The sequence below is a fragment of the Schistocerca gregaria genome, chromosome 2, assembly GCF_023897955.1.
Source record: "Schistocerca gregaria isolate iqSchGreg1 chromosome 2, iqSchGreg1.2, whole genome shotgun sequence".
In the NCBI taxonomy this organism is placed as follows: domain Eukaryota; kingdom Metazoa; phylum Arthropoda; class Insecta; order Orthoptera; family Acrididae; genus Schistocerca; species Schistocerca gregaria.
This window is the reverse complement of record NC_064921.1, coordinates 944082583-944106834: the sequence shown is the minus strand read 5'-3', so window position 1 is coordinate 944106834 and position 24252 is coordinate 944082583. Positions and strand designations below refer to the sequence as shown.

The 24252-nt window shown below is 45.0% G+C and overlaps 1 protein-coding gene across 7 annotated transcripts in view; it reads left to right on the top strand.

Moving 5' to 3' along the window:
- The window catches only part of LOC126335395 (pumilio homolog 2-like), a 550606-nt gene that overhangs the window by 25172 nt on the left and 501182 nt on the right, over positions 1-24252 (top strand). For all 7 annotated transcript variants that reach the window (XM_049998621.1, XM_049998625.1, XM_049998620.1 and 4 more), the window contains exon 3: positions 10945-11100. In XM_049998621.1, the coding sequence (XP_049854578.1) occupies positions 10945-11100 (156 nt within the window). The remainder of the gene's footprint in view (positions 1-10944; positions 11101-24252) is intronic.

The following is a 24252-nucleotide window of genomic DNA, read 5'->3' as shown; positions in this document are numbered from 1 at the left end:
TCCGGCCGGCCTCTGTCTCGCCGGTGTGCACCACCAACCATTTTTCTGCGTTTGACTCCAGAGACCAACTGCACAAGCACGCGGATGCTTTTGTGGACCCCACGGAGTAGGATCCTCCTGCTTCTGTGCTCTGTAGTAGTGACTCTCCACCAGCTGCCTATTTGCGGCCACTGAGTTGACTCCCTGACATTTCTTCCTCCTCATGACTGTCCTCCAAGGGAATTTTCGCAGCCTTTGGTCCCACAAAGAGGATTTACGGCTGCTTCTAGCATCGCAGCATCCCCTTGTACTCTGCGTTCCGGAAATGAAATTGTGCCCTCAAGACCACTTTGAGCTTCCACATTACTTACCGATTCGTTTTGACCTTCCCCCTGAGGTCAGCATCCCATCTCATGGGGGTATCATGCTGCTTATACGGGATGACTTTAATAGTCAACCCGTTTCCGTGACTACCCATCTTCAGGATGTTGCGGTTCCCCTTTTCCTTCCCCACCTGACTTTCTCCCTCTGTACCACTTATGTACCTCCGTCCTTCGATGTAGCCAGGGCAGACTTCCTTCAGCTTATTGGGCAGCTACCTCCACCACTTTTGCTACTCGGTAACTTTAATGCTCATCATCCCCTTCTGGGTTCTCCCAGGAATTGCCAGAGAGGTGCCCTCTTGGCTGACATTCTCAACCAACTCAACCTCTTCTGCCTTAACACTGGAGCACCCACTTTCCTTTCTGACACCTCGCTCACCTATACCCGTTTGGACCTATCCTTTTGCGCTTCCCACCTTGCCCATCGTCTTGAATGGTCTGTTTTTTCTGACGCCTACTCGAGCGACCATTTCCCGTGTGCTCTCCGTCTGTTGACTCCTACCCCATCCACATGCATGCCCAAATAGCAGCTTACTAAGGCTGACTGGCAGCTTTGCTCCTCCCTGGCAACCTTCACAGAACAAGATTTCCTCAGTTGTGATGACCAGGTGGACTATCTCACCAACATTGCCCTTACTGCTGCAGAATGTTCCATTCCTCGCACTTCCTCTTTATCACATCTCGTCCCAGTCCCTTGGAGGATGGAGGCATGCCACGACACAATTTGTGCATGGAGTCGTCCTCTGTTCGTTTTTAACAGCCAGCCTACACTGGAAAACTGCATTCATTATAAACAGCTGTGTGCAAAGTGTCATCAAGTTCTTTGGGATAGCAAAGTCTCTAGCTGGATTTCATTCACAAGTTCTTTTAACAGTTCCACACCTTCCTCTGTTGTGTGGGCCAACCTCCAATGGCTCTCTGGAACCAATATCAATTCCCCCATTTCTGGCCTGACAGTAGGTGCTGATGTCCTGTTGTTTTCTCCAACTCCTTGGGCTGTCATTTTGCGGAACTTTCGAGCTCTTCCCAATATCACTCTGCCTTCATCCATCAGAAACGAGTGGAGGAGGCTCAGGCGATACCCTTCTCTTCTCCAAATCGTGAGTGCTACAGTGCCGCCTTCACTATGAGGGAGCTAGATCAGTCAGGTAGCAGTAGCCAACCAAGATAGACACAGCAACAGATAAGTAAACCGCATTTGTGATATTTACGAGTTCCTAACCAGGAGCGAATTTTATTGTATCATCTGTGTGCTTTAATAGTGAAGTTTCTTGAGTTTCTGCATGTAATTTAACATCTAATAGCCACAGTTCTCACTTGCATCAGAAAGTAAACCGATTTTGTAACATATTAAAAGTTCCAAATCAGGGGCAAATTATTTAGTTTCAACTGAGTGTTTCGGTAGTTAGGTTTTTGAATATCTGCGTATTAGTAAACACAGTCAGGGTCGTCAGTAGAGTTGCGCAGCACATGCCGATAGTCCGTTTATCTGAATAGTTTAGTTTTCCACGGTCTTTAGTGTGGACAGGGCCTGCGATTGTTGTGTGCGGATGCGAGCCGAGTTGGTGACACTTCGCTCTCAGCTTCAGGCTGTGATGGCTTCAGTTACGCAGCTTGAGGCTGCAGTGGATGGGCGCCACTGGTGTGGGCTGGCCATGGGGATCCAACGAACGTCCAGCATGTCAAAGTCCTCTGATCGGTCCTCACTGGTGGCAAACCCAGTTACTGCTCACACTGAGGCGGACCCCTCACCTGTGTTCATGTGGGAGGTCGCCCCTGGGCGAAGCAGGCGGAGAGACTTCCCAGGCGGCCGCACCTACGGCCTCCCTGTTATGTATGACAAACAGGTTCCAGGTGCTGTCTTGGCTGACAATGTCACTGAGCTGGATGCTGTCGCCTGTCCTGTTTCAGAGGAAACCACTCAGCCTGCAAGATCCGGGGAATCGCAGAGGGTGGGATTATTGGTAGTTGGGAGCTCCAACGTTAGGTGCGTTATGGGGCACCTTAGGGATTTGGCTGACAAGGAGGGTAAGAAAACCAATGTGCATACCAGGTGGAGTGATTCCAGATGTGCATACCGGGTGGAGTCATTCCAGATGTGGAAAGGGTCCTCCCTGATGCCATGAAGAACACAGGGTGCAGCCAACTGCAGGTGGTTGCTCATGTCAGTGCCAATGATGTGTGTCTCTGGATCAGAAGAGATTCTCTCTTGTTTCAAGTGGCTAACAGAAGTGGTAAAGGCTGCCAGTCTTGCTTGCAAGATGAAAGCAGAGCTGACATTTGAAGCTTAGTCGACAGGACCGATTGCGGACCACTGATACAGAGCCGAGTGGAAGGTCTGAATCAGAGGCTCAGACGGTTTTGCGACCGTATAGCCTGCAGATTCCTCGACTTGCACCAAATGGTGGTTGGGTTTCGGGTTCTGCTGAATAGGTCAGTTGTCCACTATACACAGGAGGCAGTTGCACGGGTAGCAGGGGCTGTGTGGCGTGGACTAGGCAGTTTTTTAGGTTAGAGGGTCTCGGTAAAACACAAGAAGGGCCACACTCACAAAGGGTGCAGCTTGAACACAGGAAGAACGTAGATACAGGAACCATTGGTATAACTGTTGTAAATTGTCGTAGCTGTGTTGGAAAAGTACCCGAATTCCAAGCACTAATAGAAAACACTGATGCTCAAATTGTTATAAGCACTGAAAACACAGTTGGCGGGGGTGTGTTTGCTGCTGTCAGAATTAGTTTAACTTGTCGCGAAATTGAAGTAGATACTTCCTGTGAGTTAGTATAGGCAGAGGTCATTGTTGGCAACTAGAATAAAATAATTATTGGATCCTTTTACCGACCTCCCAGTTCAGATGATACAGTTGCTGAAAGGTTCAAAGAAGACTTGAGTCTGATTTCAAACACATACCCGACTCATACGATAATAGTTGGTGGTGACTTAAATTTACCCTCGATTTGTTGTCGAAAATACATGTTTAATTCTAGAGATGCGCATAAAATATCATCTGAAATTGTGCTAAACACGTTCTCTGAAAATTACTTCGAGCAGTTAGTTCATGAGCCCACATGAATAGTGAACAGGTGTGAAAACACACTTGACCTCTTAGCAACAAATAGTCCTGACTTAATAACTAGCATCAAAATCAATATAGGAATTAGTGAACACAGGGTTGTCGTAGCGAGATTGAATATTGTAATCCCTAAATCCTCGGAAAATATACCTATTCAAAAAAGCAGATAAAAATTCACTTGACACCTTCCTGAGAGACAATATCCACTCATTCCAAATTAATAATATAAGTGTAGACCAGAGGTGACTTAATTCAAAGAAATAGTATTGGCAGCAATTGAGAGATTTATAACAAATAAATTAACAAACGATGGAGCTAATCCTGCTTGGTACACAAAATGGGTTAGAACACTGTTGCAAAAACAACGAAACAAACATGCCAAATTTAAACAGAGCCAAATCCCCAAGACTGGCGATCCTTTACAGAAACTTGAAATTTAGCGTGGAGTTCAATGCGAGACGCCTATAACAGTTTCCACAACGAAACCTGGCAGAAAATCCAAAGAGATTCTGGTCATATGTGAAGTATGTTAGCGGCAAGAAACAATCAATGCCTTCTCTGCATGATAACAGTGGAGATACTATCAAAGACAGTGCTGCCAAAGCAGAGTTACTAAACACAGCTTTCCGAAATGCCTTCACAAAAGAAGACGGAGTAAATATTCCAGAATTTGAATCGACAACAGCTGCCAACATGAGTAACGTAGAAGTAAATGTCCACGGAGTATTTAAGCAACTCAAATCACTTAATAAAAGCAAGTCTTCTGGTACAGACTGTATACTAGATAGGTTCCTTTCCGAGTATGCTGATGCATTAGCTCCAAACATAACAATCATATACAACTGTTCGCTCGACGAAAGATCTGTACCCAAAGACTGGAAAGTTGCACAGGTCACACCAATATTCAAGAAAGATTGTAGGAGTAATCCACTAAATTACAGGCCCATATCGTTGACGTTGATATGCAGCAGGATTTTAGAACATATATTATGTCCGAAAATTATGAATTACCTCAAAGGAAATGGTCTATTGACACAAAGTCAGCATGGGTTTAGAAAACATTGTTGCTGTGAAACACAACTAGCTCGTTATTCTCATCAAGTGCTGAGTGCTATTGACAAGGGATTTCAGATTGATTCCGTCTTCCTCGATTTCTGGAAGGTTTTTGATACTACCACACAAGCAGCTTGTAGTGAAATTGCATGGAATATCATCTCAGTTATGTGACTGGATTTGTGATTTCCTGTCAGAGAGGTCACAGTTCATAGTAATTGGCAGAAAGTCATTGAGTAAAACAGAAGTGATTTCAGAAGTTCCCCAAGGCCGTGTTATTGGCCCTTTGCTGTTCCTTATCTATATAAACGATTTGGGAGACAATCTGAGCAGCCGTCTTCGGTTGTTTGCAGATGATGCTGTCGTTTATAAACTAATAAAGTCATCAGAAGATCAAAACAAACTGCAGAAAGATATAGAAAAAATATGTGAATGTTGCGAAAAGTGGCAGTTGTGACCCTAAATAACGAAAAGTGTGCGGTCATCCACGTGAGCGCTAAAAGGAACTCATTAAACTTCGGTTACATGATAAATCAGTCTAATCTAAAAGCCGTAAATTCAACTAAATACCTAGGATTTACAATTACAAACAATTTAAATTGAAAAGAACACATAGAAAATGTTGTGGGGAAGGCTAACCAAAGGCTGCATTTTATTGGCAGGACACTTAGAAAATGGCAGGACACAGAAAATGTAACAGACCTACTAAGGAGACTGCCTACACTACACTTGTCCGTCCTCTTTTAGAATACTGCTTCACGGTGTGGGATCCTTACCAGATAGGACTGACAGAGTACATCGAAAAAGTTCAAAGAAAGACAGCACGTTTTGTATTATCACGAAATATGTGAGAGAGTGTCATAGAAATGATACAGGATTTGGGCTGGAAACCATTAAAAGAAAGGAGTTTTTTTGTTGTGATGGAATCTTCTCAAGAAATTCCAATCACCAACTTTCTCCTCCGACTGCGAAAATATTTTGTTGACACCGACCTACATCACCATGATAAAATAAGGGAACTCAGAGCTCGCATGGAAAGATATAGGTGTTCATTCTTTCCGCATGCTAAACGAGATTGGTATAATAGAGAATTGTGAACGTGGTTTGATGAACCCTCTGCCAGGCACTTACATGTGATTTGCAGAGTATCCATGTAGATGTAGATAGGTGCTCTCAGTTCATCCCGTTCCTCCGCCCCAGGGCCAGACATTATCCACATTCAGATGTTGCAGGACCTCTCTCTTGCGGGCAAGCACTTTATGCTTAACACATACAACCGCATCTGGGCTGAGGGCACATTTCCTGGATGCTGGCGTGAAGCCACTCTCATACCCATACGTAAGCCTGGTAAGTACAAAAACCTTCCTTCTACCTACTGCCCCAGCTCTCTTACCAGATGCATTTGCAAGGTGATGGAATGTATGATTCATGCCCAGCTGGTGTGATGGCTTAAATCTCGCCATTTACTCACGAATGCACAATGTGGATTTTGAGCTCAGAGTTCTTCAGTTGACCATCTCGTTACTTTGTCCGCCCATGTCATGAATGGTTTTCTGCGGAAATCCCAGACCGTGACCGTGTTTTTCGATTTGGAGAAGGCCTATGACACCTGCTGGAGAACAGGTATCCTCCATACTCTTTAAATGTGGTGTTTCCATGGGCACCTGCCCTGTTTTCTTCGGGCATTTTTAAAAGACTGAGTTTTCAAGGTGTTTGTGTGGATTCTGCCTTGTCAAACAGCTTTATTCATAAAAATGGTTTGCCTTGGGGTTCCATCCTAAGCATCATCCTCTTTCCTATCACCATTAGCCCTATAATGGCTTGTCTCTCACCAGGTGTCTCCGGCTCCCATTTTGTCGATGACTTTGTCATCTGTTGCAGTTCCCACAGACCTGACTCACTGAGCGGCATCTTCAGCGCTGTCGGTATTGTCTTCACTCCTGGAGCATCGCCAATGGCTTTTGCTTTCCCACTGACAAAACCATTTGTATGAATTTCTGGTGGTCGAAATGGTTTCTCCCACCATCTTTACATCTTGGACATGTTGCCCGTCCATTCGTTGACACTACGAAATTCCTGGGGCTCATGCTCTATAGGAAACTGTCTTGGTCCTCCCATGTCTCTTACTTGGCAGCCCACTGTATACAGTCCCTCAATGTCCTACATGTCCTCAGTTGCTCAATGGTTCTTCGTGGAGTGCTGATCGAATCACTCCCTTCCGTTTGTAATGATCCCTTGTCCGTTCAAAAATCGACTATGGGTGCTTTTTTTTAATGCATTTGCATGCCCATCTCTTTCATGCCATCTCAACACTATCCATGATCATGGCATCCATTTGACAACGGGCACCTTTTACACCAGCCCGGTTGCGAGTCTGCATGCTGAAGCTGCTGAACTACCACTGTCCTATCGCCATGACTTTCTTTTCAGCAGGTATGCATGCCGTTTGTCTGCCATGCATGGCCAGCCCTCCTATGCCTCCTTCTTTGATGATGGTCAGTATGGGGCTCGTCCCTCTTCTCTGTTTCCTCCTGGAGTCCGCTTTTGCCACTTGCTACGGCGGCTTAACTTCACACTACCTACAACTCTCCCAGTCGGTGTGAACCCTTCACCACCTTGGCTCTGTGAATCGGCCCATGTTAATCTTGGCCTTCATTCACTTCCTAAGGACACTACTCCAGCCTCGGTCTATCGTCTTCAGTTTCACGACCTTCGCATGGAACTTTTAGCACTAGTACCTTTGTATAAACTGATGGCTCTTGGACTTACCATGGGGTCGGGTGTGCTTTCGTCATTGGCACCTGTGTCTTTCGATATCAGCTTCCGGCACACTTCTCAGTATTTACAGCCGAGCTTTTCGCCTTTTATCAGGCCACAGAGTACATCCAGCGACACAGCCTTCCCAGTTGTGTCCTCTGCTCAGACTCACTCGGCGCCCTCCAAAGTCTCTGTGCGCTGTACACTGTTCATCCCTTAGTGCAGTGGGTCCAGGAAAACTCTCACTTGCTCACTCTTGGTGGAGCCAATGTCATGTTTCTGTGGGTCCCTGGTCATGTCGGTCTGTGAGGAAACAAGGCTGCTGCCAAGGCTGCAGTCCACTTACCTCAGTCCACGAGTACCTCTGTTCCCTCCAATGATCTCTTCATTGCCGTCTGTCAGGTGGTGGTGTCTCTTTGGCATTGCCAATGGTCCTCCCTTCACAGGAATAAGCTTCGGCTTATTAAGCTTCTTCCGGCGCCTTGGACAACCAACTCTCGGCCCTCCCGCTGGGAGGAGATTATTTTAACTCGGCTGCATATTGGGCACTGCCTTTTTAGCCATCGTCATTTGCTCAGCAGAGCTGCCCCACCACTTTGTATGCATTGTGTCCAAATTTTAACTGTCCACCATTACTTGCTGGAATGCCCCACTTTTTACCAATTTACTTTCCAGCTTGGGTTTGCCATCTGAATTATCAGCCAGTTTAGCGAATGACGCACGGGCTGTTGACTGCATTTCACTTTTTATCCACCAAAGCAATATGGCGAAGGCCATTTTATTTTTGGTTTTTAATCTCCATTTTTCTACAGTGTTTTTTAGCCCTTTTTCCATGTGCCTTGTTTCGCTGTCTCCTATTCTGTCCATTGGGACTGACATATCGTCATTTCCCTCATCCCTATGTTTGTTTGTGTTCTATAGTTTTGACTTGGGTGCGTATGACATCAGTTGTTTTTTGCACCCTAAAACAAAACAAACAAACAATAAAATCTCCCTTGGCTTATCTTTCCAGTCTCCCACCACCTCCCAAAGTCCCACTATCTGGCCACAGAAGAGTATTCCCCTTGTAACTCAGTACCATCCAGGACTGGAGCAGCTGAATTACATTCTCTGCCAGGGTTTTGACTACCTCTCTTCGTGCCCTGAAATGAGAAATGTCCTGCCTGCTATCCTTCCCACCCCTTCCACAGTGGTATTCCGCCATCCACTTAACCTATGCCATATACTCGTCCATCCTTACACAACTCCAGCTCCCAATCCCTTACCTCGTGGCTCTTACCCCTGTAAGAGACCTAGATGCAACACCTGTCCCATACATCCTCCCACCACCACCTACCCCAGTCGTCACAAACATCACTTATCCCATTAAAGGCAGGGCTACCTGTGAAACTAGTCGTGATCTACAGTCTAAGCTGCAACCACTGTGGTGCAGTCTATGTGGGCACGGCAACCAACAAGCTGTCTATCTGCATGAATGGCCACCGCCCAACAGTGGCCAAGAACAAGTGGATCTCCCTGTTGCTGAACACGCTGCCCAACATGACGACATCCTTTATTTCAATGACTGCTTCACAGCCTGTGCCACATGGATCCTTCCCACCAACACCAGCTTTTCTGAATTGTGCAGGTGTGAAATTTCCCTACAATTCATCCTAGGTTCTCATAACCCTCATGGCTTCAACCTTTGTTAGTCACTGTCCTAACCATCCAGCCCCTTCCCTGTTCCCATTTTAGCACTACACAGCCATCATTCCACCACCACACCCAGTCTTTTTGCTTCTCTCGCCCTCTCTCTACCTCTCCCTTGTCCACCGTCTAACCTACAGCACCTCACTGTCTGCCACCCCACCCCAGCCTCCTCTTCATCCCCACCCAGTCGCTATTCCCATCATGCACTGGTGCTACTGCTGCTGTTCACAGTGTGGTTTCAGTTGCGCGAGACTGTAGTCGTGTGTGTGAGTTGCATTGTGTGTGTGTGTGTGTGTGTGTGTGTGACCGTGCGTGTGCGTGACTCAGTATCTCTGCTATATGGTGAGTAGCAACTTTTCTTTTCATAGTACTGTTACATTCCATCCTGGATTTTCCATTGTTTGATTTCTTATGAGTTTCAACACTTCCGCTGTCCACCAAACTCCCAAGACATGAATATTACTGAGCATATTTGTGATGCCTTGCAACATGCTGTTCAGAAGAGATCTCCACCCCCTTGTACTCGTGCGGATTCATTGTGTTAATTCCCTCCAGTACTACTACAGACGCTAGCCAAGTCCATGCCACATATTTTGCGGCACCTCTGTGTGCTTTCGGGGCCCTACACGATATTTGTCAGGCGTACCAGTTTCTTTGGCTTTTCAGCATATATTTCTAGAATAATCATTTAAAGCTGGTTCGTGAAACTTTGTTAATGGACTTTGTCGCGATAGTTTACATCTGTCTTCATGTGTCTTTTAGTTCAATTCCTTTAGTGTCTCTGTGACACTCTCCCATGGATTAAACAAACCTGTGACCCTTCTCTGTTACATTCAGTATCCCCTGTTAGTCCTATTGTGTACAGGTCTCACACTTGAGGAACATTCTAGAACCAGTTGCACGAGTGATTTGCAAGCAATATCCTTTGTAAACTGATTGCACATCCCTAGTATTTTATCAATAAACTGAAGTCTACCACTTGCTTTACCCCTGACTGACTATGTGCAATCATTCCATTTCATATCTCTACAAAGTGGTACACCCAGATATTTGTATGAGTTGGCAGATTCCGACAGTGACTCACTGATATTATAGTCATAGGATACTATGTTCTTTCGCTTTGTGAACAACAAAATTTTAAATTTCTGAACATTTAGAGCAAGTTGCCAATCTCTGTACCACTTTGAAATCTTATCAAGATCTGACTGAATATTTTTGCAGCTTCTTTTAGGTAGCTTTATTATAGATACTTCTGCAAGAAGCCTGATTTTACTATTAATATGGTCTGCTAGGTCATTAGTATACAACATGAACAGTAAGGATCTGAACGCACATCCCTGGACCACACTCGAAGTTACTCGTACATCTGACAATGACTCAAACATCCAAGATAACATGCCCAACACAAATTTCACTTGATATCCCATATGATACTAATTTTGACTATAATCGTAGGTGTGGTACTGAGTCAAATGCTTTTCAGAAATCAAGAAATACTGCAAATCATACTCTTTATGCTAATATTTCCGATTGGATAACATTTATGGGGGAAGATTGTTAAATACTACTTGTGTTGCATGTCAGAGTATTTTTTTTTTAATTGAATGGAGACTGGATCAGTTATTTTCGTTTGAGTAGTGGGTTAATTACACTGCTGTTGGCTGCTGCGTTGTAAGCTGTCTCTTGTGGAATCTCATTTCTAATGAATTTGTCATTAATAGAATATTAAACACTATTGTCTTTGTGCATTGTCTTTAACACCATTACCCCTCCCATAAAGAGAGGCATGGTGGAGAAGAAAAAACCTTGGAATGTCAAGAGGGAAACATCAGAATGAAGAATTGTGATTTTGGTATTGTTTTTGTCTCACCGCAGTGGCCGAAGTATAGGCATATGTAAAGGAAAATTGTTATGTGCTTATAAATTATATGTACTCCTGCAAATGATTTCACTTAACTGTTAATAGCTTTTATTTATAACCATTACTGACCATCTACTGTCAAATTTCAGGCTCCAGAGACTGGTAGACCACAGTTGGCAAGATCCCAGGATGATGCAATGGTCGGTTACATGTTCCAGCGACCACATTCAGATCCAGATTTTCCCTTACCGCCACCTTTCACAAAACAGCATCCTCGCTGGGCACTGGGAGATGAAAGTATTGACGTGAGTGGAATTTTGTGCAATGTGTTGTTTAAAATACACAAGGAGGGACAACCTTCACCGCCTCTCTCTCTCTTTCTTTCTCTTTCTTTCTCTTTCTCTCCTTCTCCCTCTCTCCCTCCCCCTCCCCCTACCCCTCCCCCTCCCCCTCCCCCTTTCCCCTCCCCCACTCTCCCCGCTCTCTCTCTCTCTCTCTCTCTCTCTCTCTCTCTCCTCTCCTGCCCCCCTCCCCCACCCTCTCTCCCTCTCTCCACCTCCGCCCCATTTTGCGTGGTGTACCTTATCTGCCACATTTTTCTTCTTTTGTGAGTCATTGGTGTTTCTTCACTTCCCCCTTGTAGTGCTCACACTTAGGAATTCGTCGTAGTATAATAAATATGTAGCAGTACATCAATGGTGGTTTCCTATTAACAAGACTCATGTTTGGAGCTCAAGATGATCAAGATTACATAAAATCTTTACATTTAGGAAGCTATAGACTCAGTATCAACTTTTTATTGGTACTGCACAGAGAGTGTATTTCATTAAGATCAATAGTTTTATTGAGAGACAGCTGTCAGACTTAAAAGTGGTCAAGTTTAAACAACACGTTATTTCTACTAACATATATAGTAAGTACTTCAATTAAATATTCTTGCTTGCATATCTTATATATGAGAGTAATATGAAAAGGATAGATTTTCACTTATCATATAGCAGCGATGCTGAGTCGCAGATAAACAAAACAAAATGCCTGTCAAACAAGTAAGCTTTCTATCGATCTGATATAATTAAATTTTCCTTGTCATATATGAGTCTCAACTGTATCCATAATAATGATGAAAGCTGAAGAAATGAATTAAAATTTGTGCCACAGCCAGGACTCTCCGTTAAGTCCAAAGTTAGGGTGCTATTCCAATAGCAGAGAGTTTTGACAATAGAAGAAGGGGAAAATAAGCAATCGGTATTGTAATTGTAAACTGTCAAAGCTGCATTGGTAAAGTACCGGAACTTCAAGTGCTGATAGAAAGCACCGAAGCTGAAATCGTTATAAGTACAGAAAGCTGGCTGGAGCCAGAGATAAATTCTACCGAAATTTTTACAGAGGCACAGACGGTGTTTAGAAAGGATAGATTGCATGCAACCAGTGGTGGCGTGTTTGTCGCTGTTGGTAGCAGTTTATCCTGTAGTGAAGTAGACGTGGATAGTTCCTGTGAATTATTATGGGTGGGGCTTACACTCAACAACCGAGCTAGGTTAATAATTGGCTCTTTTTACCGACCTCCCGACTCAGCAGCATTAGTGGCAGAACAACTGAGAGAAAATTTGGAATACATTTCACATAAATTTTCTCAGCATGTTATAGTCTTAGGTGGAGATTTCAATTTATCAGATATAGACTACGACACTCAGATGTTTAGGACGGGTGGTAGGCACAGAGCATCGAGCGACATTATACCGAGTGCACTATCTGAAAATTACCTCGAGCAATAAAACAGAGAACCGACTCGTGGAGATTAGATCTTGGACCTACTGATAACAAACAGACCTGAACTTTTCGACTCTGTAAATGCAGAACAGGGAATCAGTGATCATAAGGTCGTTGCAGTATCCCTGAATATGGAAGTTAATAGGAATATAAAAAAAGGGAGGAAGGTTTATCTGTTTAGCAAGAGTAATAGAAGGCAGATTTCAGACTACCTAACAGATCAAAATGAAAATTTCTGTTCCGACACTGACAATGTTGAGTGTTAATGGAAAAAGTTCAAGGCAATCGTAAAATGCATTTTAGACAGGTAAGTGCCGAGTAAAACTGTGAGGGATGGGAAAAACTCACTGTGGCTCAACAACAAAGTTAGGAAACTACTGCGAAAGCAAAGAGAGCTTCACTCCAAGTTCAAATGCAGCCAAAACCTCTCAGACAAACAGAAGCTAAATGATTTCAAAGTTAGTGTAAGGAGGGCTATGCATGAAGCATTCAGTGAATTCGAAAGTAAAATTCTATGTACCGACTTGACAGAAAATCCTAGGTAGTTCTGGTCTTACATTAAATCAGTAAGTGGCTCGAAGCAGCATATCCAGACACTCCGGGATGATGATGGCATTGAAACAGATGATGACACGCGTAAAGCTGAAATACTAAACACCTTTTTCCAAAGCTGTTTCACAGAGGAAGACCGCACTGCAGTTCCTTCTCTAAATCCTCACACAAATGAAAAAATGGCTGACATCAAAATAAGTGTCCAAGGAATTAAAAAGCAACTGGAATCACTCAACAGAGGAAAGTCCACTGGACCTGACAGGACACCAATTCGATTCTACACAGAGTACGCAAAAGAACTTGCCCCCCTTCTAACAGCCGTGTACCACAAGTCTCTAGAGGAACGGAGGGTTCCAAATGATTGGAAAAGAGCACAGGTAGTCCCAGTCTTCCAGAAGGGTCGTCGAGCAGATGCGCATAACTATAGACCTATATCTCTGACGTCGATCTGTTGTAGAATTTTAGAACATCTTTTTTGCTCGAGTATCATGTCATTTTTGGAAACTCAGAAACTACTCTGTAGGAATCAACATGGATTCCGGAAAGAGCGATTGTGTGAGACCGAACTAGCTTTATTTGTTCATGAGACTCAGAAAATATTAGATACAGGCTTACAGATAGATGCTATTTTCCTTGACTTCCCGAAGGCGTTCGATACAGTTCCACACTGTCACCTGATAAACAAAGTAAGAGCCTATAGAATATCAGATCAGCTGTGTGGCTGGATTGAAGAGTTTTTAGCAAACAGAACACAGCATGTTGTTATCAATGGAGAGACATCTACAGACGTTAAAGTAACCTCTGGCGTGCGACAGGGGAGTGTTATGGGACCACTGCTTTTCACAATATATATAAATGACCTAGTAGATAGTGTCGGAAGTGCCATTCAGCTTTTTGCGGATGATGCTGTAGTATACACAGAAGTTGCAGCATTAGAAAATTGTAGCGAAATGCAGGAAGATCTGCAGCGGATAGGCACTTGGTGCAGGGAGTGGCAACTGACCCTTAACATAGACAAATGTAATGTATTGCGAATACATAGCAAGAAGGATCCTTTATTGTATGATTATATGATAGCAGAACAAACACTGGTAGCAGTTACTTCTGTAAAATATCTGGGAGTATGCGTGCGGAACGATTTGAAGTGGAATGATCATATAAAATTAATTGTTGGTAAGACGGGTACCAGGTTGAGATTCATTGGGATAGTCCTCAGAAAATGCAGTCCATCAACAAAGGAGATGGCTTACAAAACACTCGTTCAACCTATACTTGAGTATTGCTCGTCAGTGTGGGATCCGTACCAGATCGTGTTGACGGAGGTGGTAGAGAAGATCCAAAGAAGAGCGGCGCGTTTCGTCACAGGGTTATTTGCTAACTGTAATAGCGTTACGGAGATGTTTAGCAAACTCAAATGGCAGACTCTGCAAGAGAGGCGCTCTGCATCGCAGTGTAGCTTGCTTGCCAGGTTTTGAGAGGGTGCGTTTCTGGATGAGGTATCGAATATATTGCTTCCCCCTACTTATACCTCCCAGATGTAGATGTAGAAGATAGGAATTGAAGTTCATGTTGGGGAGGTCATTGGACTAGAGTAGTCTGTGCAGCTGTGTTACCTGTACTGCTACAGTTAGGTGATGGCTAGCACACCAGAGAGACCCAGGTTCAAGGAGACCCGGGTTCCAGTCCCAGCCATGCCACAAATTTTAATTAATTTGTTCAGCTTCCGTCGGCTGGTGTGGCCGTGCGGTTCTAAGCGCTTCAGTTTGGAACCGCGTGACCGCTATGGTCGCAGGTTCGAATCCTGCGTCGGGCATGGATGTGTGTGATGTCCTTAGGTTAGTTAGGTTTAAGTAGTTCTAAGTTCTAGGGGACTGATGACCTCAGAAGTTAAGTCCCTTAGTGCTCAAAGCCATTTTGTTCAGCTCCCGTCATTATCATAAGAGAGATTTCAGCCAAATAGGCCTTCATCAGAATCATATTAGGTGGAATCCAAAATTTTTGGGACTGGTGCTGTCATCTGGAAAGTAGGAGTAGTAGTTCTTTGTACTGCTAGGTGGCGAGAGCTGCATATCTGATGAGTCAGTGTGGGGAGTGACATTCTGCTGGGAGGACGTGTTGCATGTCCACAGTGATTTCTGTAATACTCTGTGTTTGGTGTGTGGCGATTTTACAATGGATTTGCGAACAGAACAGCGCGTGTGTATCAAATTCTGTGCGAATCTCGGGAAAAGTGCAATGTAGACCCTTGCAATGATTCGACAAGTGTTTGAGGGGCAGGGCATGAGCCGTACGCGGGTGTTTGAGTGGCATGCTCGGTTCAGGGCTGGCCATACAGACGTTGAAGATGATGCTCACACTGGAAGGCCCATTACCTGCACAACGCTAGACATTGTTGCCAAACTTCAACAATTGGTTCGTGCGGATCGGCGTTGAACCATTCAAGACCTTGCGGATGAAGTGGGTATAGGTTATGGGACATGTCAATGAATGTTGACTGATGAATTGGGCATGCATCGTGGCGCCGCAAAATTGGTGCCAAGGATCTAGACTGCTGATCAGAATGCACAGCATGTTGAAGTGTGCACAGATTCATCAGACTGAATCTGATGATCTAACCTTCTTGTCACAAGTTATCACCGGCAATGAGAGCTGGTTTTACGGTTGTGACCCAGAGACAAAACAACAATCGTCCTAGTGGAAGAGCCCAGACTCTCCAAGAACCAAAAATGCGAGAGGGGGAATAGCAAAGTGAAGAACATGATCATCGTTTTCTTTGATACCAAGGGAATTGTGCACAAAGAATTCATTCCACCCAACCAATCAGTGAATTCCGCGTACTGCTGTGACACTTTGCAATGGCTCCGTGAAAACGTGCAGCGATGACGGCCCGAACTTTGGCATCAAGGGAACTGGCTGCTGCATCATGACAACGCACCCTGTCACACATCCTTGCTCACTAGGAAACAACATGGCGGTTGTACCCCATCCGCCATACTTGCCAGATTTGTCACCTTGTGACTTCGCGCTATTCCCAAAACAAACTCAAGTTGAAAGGCCGTCGGTTCGACATTCTAGAGAGGATTCAAGAAGCATCGCTGTCAGTGATAAACACCCTCGAAGAACAGGACTTCCAGAAAACATTTCACCAGTAGCAGAAGCACGGGGATCAGTGTGTATGTGCGGATTGGAACTATTTCGTGGGTGTGGTGACCATTATTCGAAAGGTAAGGTTTTTAACAGGTGGCAGCACCAGTCCCAAAAACAATGGATAGCTCCTCGTACACACACACACACATACACATACACACACACACACACACACACACACACACACACACACAAAAGCACATGTAAGTGCAACTCTCACACATGACCACAATCTCTTTCTGCCAAGACCGGACACATTCTGGCCTCGGCAGCCAAAGACTGTAGTGTTGTGTGTGTGTGTGTGTGTGTGTGTGTGTGTGTGTGTGTGTGTGTGAGAGAGAGAGAGAGAGAGAGAGAGAGAGAGAGAGAGAGAGGGGGGGGGTAGGAAGGGGAGGGGGGGGGGGGGACTGGTTCTGATTCAGGCATTTTTGCCTGTTTGTTCCCACTGTGGATGCCCTGGATTCATTGCACATTCCAGCAGAGAAGGAAGACAACTATTTGACGACTACTAAGCTGCTAGATGCCAATCATCACAACAGTTGTACTTGGGCAAGTCAATTGGTGACGAATATGGTTGACCTGTGATACGAAGCCCCTTTAACCACCAAATTCAGAAACCTAAGGAAGGTGACCATCCATGGAGGTGAGACCACTGTTGCTGAAAATTCTCTGTGGACGACAGTTACCAAGATATCAAGATATCAGGAAATCCCTAGGCCCGACAAGATGCCTCCTGAGATGCGGCAAGGCAGGAGTAGGCAAAATGCAACGGAATAACAATATTAATGTGCTAATAGTAAACTGCAGGAGCGTCTATAGAAAGGTCCCAGAACTGCTCTCATTAATAAACAGTCACATCGCCCATATAGTACTAGGGACAGAAAGTTGGCTGAAACCACATGTAAACAGTAATGAAATCCTAAACTCAGATTGGAATGTATACCGCAGAGACAGGCTGGACAGTGAAGGGGGAGGCATGTTTATAGCGATAAGAAGTGCAATAGTATTGAAGGAAATTGACAGAGATTCGAATTGTGAAATGATTTGGGTGAAGGTCACGGTTAAAGCAGGCTCAGACATGGTAATTGGATGTCTCTATAGGCCCCCGGGCTCAGCAGCTGTTGTGGCTCAGCACCTGAAGAATAATTTGGAAAATATTTCGAGTAGATTTCCCCACCATGTTATAGTTCTGGGTGGAGATTTTAATTTGCCGGATATAGACTGGGAGACTCAAACATTCATAACGGGTGGCAGGGACAAAGAATCCAGTGAAATATTTTTAAGTGCTTTATCTGAAAACTACCTTGAGCAGTTAAACAGAGAACCGACTCGTGGCGATAACATATTAGACCTTCTGGTGACAAACAGACCCGAACTATTTGAATCAGTTAATGCAGAACAGGGAATCAGCGATCATAAAGCGGTTACTGCATCGATGATCTCAGCCGTAAATAGAAATATTAAAAAAGGTACGAAGATTTTTCTGTTTAGCAAAAGTGACAAAAAGCAGATTTCAGAGTACTTGATGGCTCAACACAAAAGTTTTGTCTCAAGTACAGATAGTGTTGAGGATCAGTGGACAAAGTTCAAAACCATCGTACAATATGAGTTAGTTGAGTATGTGCCAAGCAAGATCGTAAGAAATGGAAAAGAGCCACCGTGGTACAACAACTGAGTTAGAAAACTGCTGCGGAAGCAAAGGGAACTTCACAGCAAACATAAACATAGCCAAAGCCTTGCACACAAACAAAAATTACGCGAAGCGAAATGTAGTGTGAGGAGGGCTATGCGAGAGGCTTTCAATGAATTCGAAAGTAACGTTCTATGTACTGACTTGGCAGAAAATCCTAAGAAATTTTGGTCCTATGTCAAAGCGGTAGGTGGATCAAAACAAAATGTCCAGACACTCTGTGACCAAAATGGTACTGAAACAGAGGATGACAGACTAAAGGCCAAAATACTAAATGTCTCCTTCCAAAGCTGTTTCACAGAGGAAGACTGCACTGTGCTTCCTTCTCTAGATTGTCGCACAGTTCACAAAATGGTAGATATCGAAATAGACAACAGAGGGATAGAGAAACAATTAAAATCACTCAAAAGAGGAAAGGCCGCTGGTCCTGATGGGATACCAGTTCGATTTTACACAGAGTACGCGAAGGAACTTGCCCTCCTTCATGCAGCTGTGTACCGTAGGTCTCTAGAAGAGCGAAGCGTTCCAAAGGATTGGAAAAGGGGACAGGTCATCCCCGTTTTCAAGAAGGGACGTCGAACAGATGTGCAGAACTATAGACCTATATCTCTAACGCCGATCAGTTGTAGAATTTTGGAACACGTATTATGTTCGAGTATAATGTCTTTTCTGGAGACTAGAAATCTACTCTGTAGGAATCAGCATGGGTTTCGAAAAAGACGGTCGTGTGAAACCCAGCTCACGCTGTTCGTCTACGAGACTCAGAGGGACTTAGACAAGGGTTCACAGGTAGATGCCGTGTTTCTTGACTTCGGCAAGGCGTTTGACACAGTTCCCCACAGTTGTTTAATGAACAAAGTAAGAGCATACGGACTATCAGATCAATTGTGTGATTGGATTGAGGAGTTCCTAGATAACAGAACGCAGCATGTTATTCTCAATGGAGAGAAGTCTTCCGAAGTAAGAGTGATTTCAGGTGTGTCGCAGGTGAGTGTCATAGGACCGTTGCTTTTCACGATATACATAAATGACCTGGTGGATGACATCGGAAGTTCACTGAGGCTTTTTGCAGATGATGCTGTGGCGTATCGAGAGGTTGCAACAATGGAAAATTGTACTGAAATGCAGGAGGATCTGCAGCGAATTGACGCATGGTGCACGGAATGGCAATTGAATCTCAATGTAGACAAGTGTAATATGCTGCGAATACATAGAAAGATAGGTCCCTTATCATTTAGCTACAAAATAGCAGGTCAGCAACTGGAAGCAGTTAATTCCATAAATTATCTGGGAGTACGAATTAGGAGTGATTTAAAATGGAATGATCATATAAAGTTGATCGTCGGTAAAGCAGATGCCAGACTGAGATTCATTGGAAGAATCCTAAGGAAATGCAATCCGACAACAAAGGAAGTAGGTTACAGTACGCTTGTTCGCCCACTGCTTGAATACTGCTCAGCAGTGTGGGATCCGCACCAGATAGGGTTGATAGAAGAGATAGAGAAGATCGAATGGAGAGCAGCGCGCTTCGTTACAGGATCATTTAGTAATCGCGAAAGCGTTACGGAGATGATAGATAAACTCCAGTGGAAGACTCTGCAGCAGAGACGCTCAGTAGCTCGGTACGGGCTTTTGTTAAAGCTCCGAGAACATACCTTTACCGAAGAGTCAAGCAGTATATTGCTCCCTCCCACGTATATCTCGCGAAGAGACCATGAGGATAAAATCAGAGAGATTATAGCCCACACAGAAGCATACCGACAATCCTTCTTTCCACGAACAATACGAGACTGGAATAGAAGGGAGAACCGATAGAGGTACTCAGGATACCCTCCGCCACACACCGTCAGGTGGCTTGCGGAGTATGGATGTAGATGTAGATGTAGAAATGTCATTGACATCGTCAGTGGCCAACTAATCTGCTATTAGCAGACTAAGGCCCCTTTATCTCTAATGTCGAAAGCTTATCCTAATTGGAAGTGTGCATTCTGTGATACAAAAGAGGTGGTGCTGTTGTAAATGTGAAAAGTGTCATGCCAACAGGAACATGTAACGGAAGAAAAATTATCAGTGAGAGAACACAGACTTTATAACAGAATTTACTCATACTGTTGTCCTCAGGTGGGTCTTCTTGTAGGTGTCTTTAATAGTCATAGTCTGTGAAAGATCAGAGGTCCAGATTGACAAAGCTATTTCAGCAAGCACACATAACAAATATTGTTCTGGACAAGTGTTTGCTGTTGAAGACCTTCTTATCTCGCCATCATCAAGACGAGTTCTAGTTGTTGACCTAGATGTTCAGTTAAACTGTGAAGATATTGTTGATTGCAAAAGACTGCTCAGGTTCGCAAACAGTGTATTGGAGAAAGCTACTATCGAGTCACTATTGGCATCTGCCCTGACGGAGGAACACCGACAAAGCTGTGTTGCGACAACATTTGAATGCTTTCAAATCAGGAATGTAGAAAAGACCATATAGTGAATGGCAAAGCTCTCTATCGGCACTGAGGATCATCCACCAATTAGCCAGAAGTTGTGTAGGCTGTCACCAGTTGAACTATGGGTAATCGGGGGGGAAGTGGAGGTGAGGCTGCCAAATGACGTCATAGAACCTTTAGAGTCCTTGCTTCTCTTCTGTGGTCTATTTGAAGAAAAAAGATGGCAATTGGCATTTCTGATGAACAAAATAATGAAAACACATGTCAACCCAAGGCCACGTGTTGGATGACATACTGGATTGCCTGAAATGAGCATTAAGTATTTCTCAGCTATGGTCGTGCAGCCAGGTTACTGACAAATCGAGGGTCATGAAGCTGACCAGAAGAAGACTGACTTCATAACATCTGACAAAGTTATGCTGTTTTGACTCTGTAAATCTCCAGCCACCTTCAAAAGTATCAATAACAACTTGCTTCAACGCTATAAATCACAGTGTGTCTTTGCTATTTGGATGACATTGTTGTGTTTTTAAAGACAGTTGAAGAATGTATAAGCTGCTCGACAACAGTGTTGAAGTGTGTTCAGACTGCAGGCCCTTTGCCAGAGTCAGAAAAAGTGCCTCTTTGTTTGGAAGGAGACAACAAATTTCTCTGAGACAATGTGTAAGAAAGGTTTTTCTTGCCTCCTTAGGCACTAACATCTTCTCCAGGCCAAGCATAGTTTGAGAATAATGCCAAGGCAGGAATTCACATGGACACTAGCACGTAAGGGATAGATGTGGCTGTAGTACAAATTCAGGAAGGTGCCAAAAAAGTAATAGCTAACAGTTTCAGAATACTCTCAAAGTCAGAGGAGAACTACTCTACAACCAAGGAATAGTGCCTCGGAGTAGTTTGAGCCATTAATAAGTTCCATCTCTATGTATTTGGCTAACCAATCACTGTTGTGACCACCTTTCTCAAGTCTGGCTGATTAGCCTGAAGTTTGTCAGATTGACTGGCTATATGGGCATGAGGCAATTATCTCCGGGGCATCTCTATTACCAATTCCAACTGCAACAGCACCATTCCACCAATTAGACATCAACCTTATTCGGGATATTTCCAAAGTCAACAGATGGGAATCAATGGATGACAGTTTGTACCGACTACCTTACCAGTTATGCTGTCACCAATGTCGTGCCAACTGCTGTAGCTTCAGAAATTGCAATATTCCATGTAGAAGAGATTTCGAAGCTAGGAGAACCCTGTATGATGGTATCTGATGGTGGAAAAATCTTCGTGGTGGCCGAGCGGTTCTAGACACTTCAGTCCGGAACCACGTGACTGCTACGCTCGCAGGTCCGAATCCTGCCTCGGGCATGGATGTGTGTGATGTCCTTAGGTTAGTTAGGTTTAAGTAGTTCTAAGTTCTAGGGGACTGATGACCTCAGATGTTAAGTGCCATAGTGCTGAGACATTTGAACCATTTTGAAAAATCTTCCACTCGAGACTAATACCAGAGATAATTTCATGTTTTGACATCACCCACAGGATGATTAAATATTGTATTGGCAGCCATGTTCTCGATGTACAGTGGGTTTGAATAGAGATTGGTATACAGTACTCCTCTTTGTGACATGCACAGATTAGCAGGAGACTAAAGACTTCACACCATTCTTTTTCCTACACAGTTGTGAGGCCAGTATGGCAATGGATTCTGTTGTGGCTGACAGGAGAGCCAACACAGGGTTTCTAAAGGAGGCCGAAATGCATGCGTTTTAGCTCACCCAGGCTGACGTGAGGTCTGGAACATGACAAAGGAATTAGAATTGAGAAAAACGGACGTAGCTGGTGGAATACTTTACTTTAATCCATTAATGAAGAACGTCGCTCTTTATGGTACATGATTCACAATATCAATAGTACAGATACTGGCGCCTTGCTAGGTCGTAGCAAATAACGTAGCTGAAGGCTATGCTAACTATCGTCTCGGCAAATGAGAGCATAGAAGTCAGTGAACCATCGCTAGCAAAGTCGGCTGTACAACTGGGCGAGTGCTAGGAAATCTCTCTAGACCTGCCGTGTGGCGGCGCTCGGTCTGCAATCACTGATGGTGGCAACACGCGGGTCCGACGTATACTACCGGACCGCGGCTGATTTAAAGACTACCACCTCGCAAGTGTGGTGTCTGGCGGTGACACCACATTCCTCCCCCGCAAATCGGCGTACGATTGTGGAATAAGGCTTCCGCCCGTTGTGGGGAGGACCGCATGTTGACGTATGCGACGAGGTGGGGAGCCTAACAACAGGCGAGGCTGTGCCACCCACACCCTGTCATTCGGACCACGGGGAGCTAGGAAACACCTGAAAACCAGCTGTACGGTGCACGCCAACATGTGGTGTATGCGCCTGTAGAGAGACAGGTGGGGCCAAAGGGTCGAACTCCATCGGGCCGGGGCACCCGACGGGCGAAGACGACATATGGTCCGGAGCGGGCAAGAGTTCCATGTCGGTGGACAACTGGTCCCGGGAAGTGATTGGCGGCACGTGACCCAGGGAGGCGCCTGACGGCTGCAGCGGTGCGTCTACTGCGGGAGAACAGGCAGCGGCAGTGGCGGCGCGTCACCATGGGGCAAAATGGAAGGCAGCGTCGGTAACACCTGGGACTGAGACAAGCCAGTAGACGGCTCCCCGGGGCGCTGACCGGACAGCACCGTCGCTGAAAGCAGACGGCGAGCGGCAGATCCCGTGCGACGACAGAGGCGCAGCTGATTGAGATGCCGACGCACCTCACCAGAGGCCCCCAAAACCAGATACATAGCGCGTCCGAGGCAGCGTAGAATGCACCCTTCGAGCCAACGCCATGAACCTCGATAGTGGCGATAGTAGACAACATCGCCTGGAGCAAAAGCAGGTGTCTGCCGCTGCACAGGAACCTGATGCGGTGGATGGAGCAAAGACATCAAGGTTCGATGTGGGCGACCGTGGAGCAATTCAGCTGGCGAGTGACCATAGCGGGGCTGAGAGCGATATGAGGACAAAAAGAGCAATAACGCGTCATCCCGAGAATGCGACTCTTTCAACTTGAACATCTGTGACTTGGAAGTCCTGACCAATCGTTCAGCGGCACCGTTGGACTGTGGTGAAAACGGCGCGGACGTCAAATGTTGAATACCATTGGCCTTGCAGAATAGACTGAAATTCTGCGGACATGAATTGTGGGCCATTGTCGGAAACAATAGTCTGTGGAAGACCTTCAATGCAAAAGATAGCGGATAACGCTTGGATGGTGGCAGATGACGTCGTGGAAGACATCCGGACAACAAAAGGAAAATTACTGAATGAATCTACCACAACCAACCATCGAGCATTCCAGAATTGACCAGCAAAATCGATGTGTAAGCGTTGCCAAGGGGATGTGGCTTTTGGCCATGCAAAGAATTTCCGCGGTGGTGCTGATTGTTGTTCGGCACACACCATGCAAGAAGAGCACATATTCGTAATCTCAGCATCGATTCCGAACCAAGTACAGTGCTGACGAGCAAGTTGTTTCATTCTCACTATACCCCAATGTCCTTGGTGGAGAAGCTGTAAGACAGAGGACTGTAACGAACGTGGTACCACGACCCTGGACTGATCATTATCAGAACGCAACAGCAAAACACCACGTCGCACAAGAAGTCTCTCCTTGTGAGCAAAAAATCGTCGAACTAACGGGTCCCCGATCCGTGACTTTGACGATGGCCATTGCGTAGCAACAAAACGCAGAACAGGAGCAAGGACAGGGTCAGCAGCTGTGGCTGTAGCTACACGACGAAAATCAATCGGAAACGATTCGACCACGTCATCGGTTTCCGCATCACTGAACATGCAAGCAA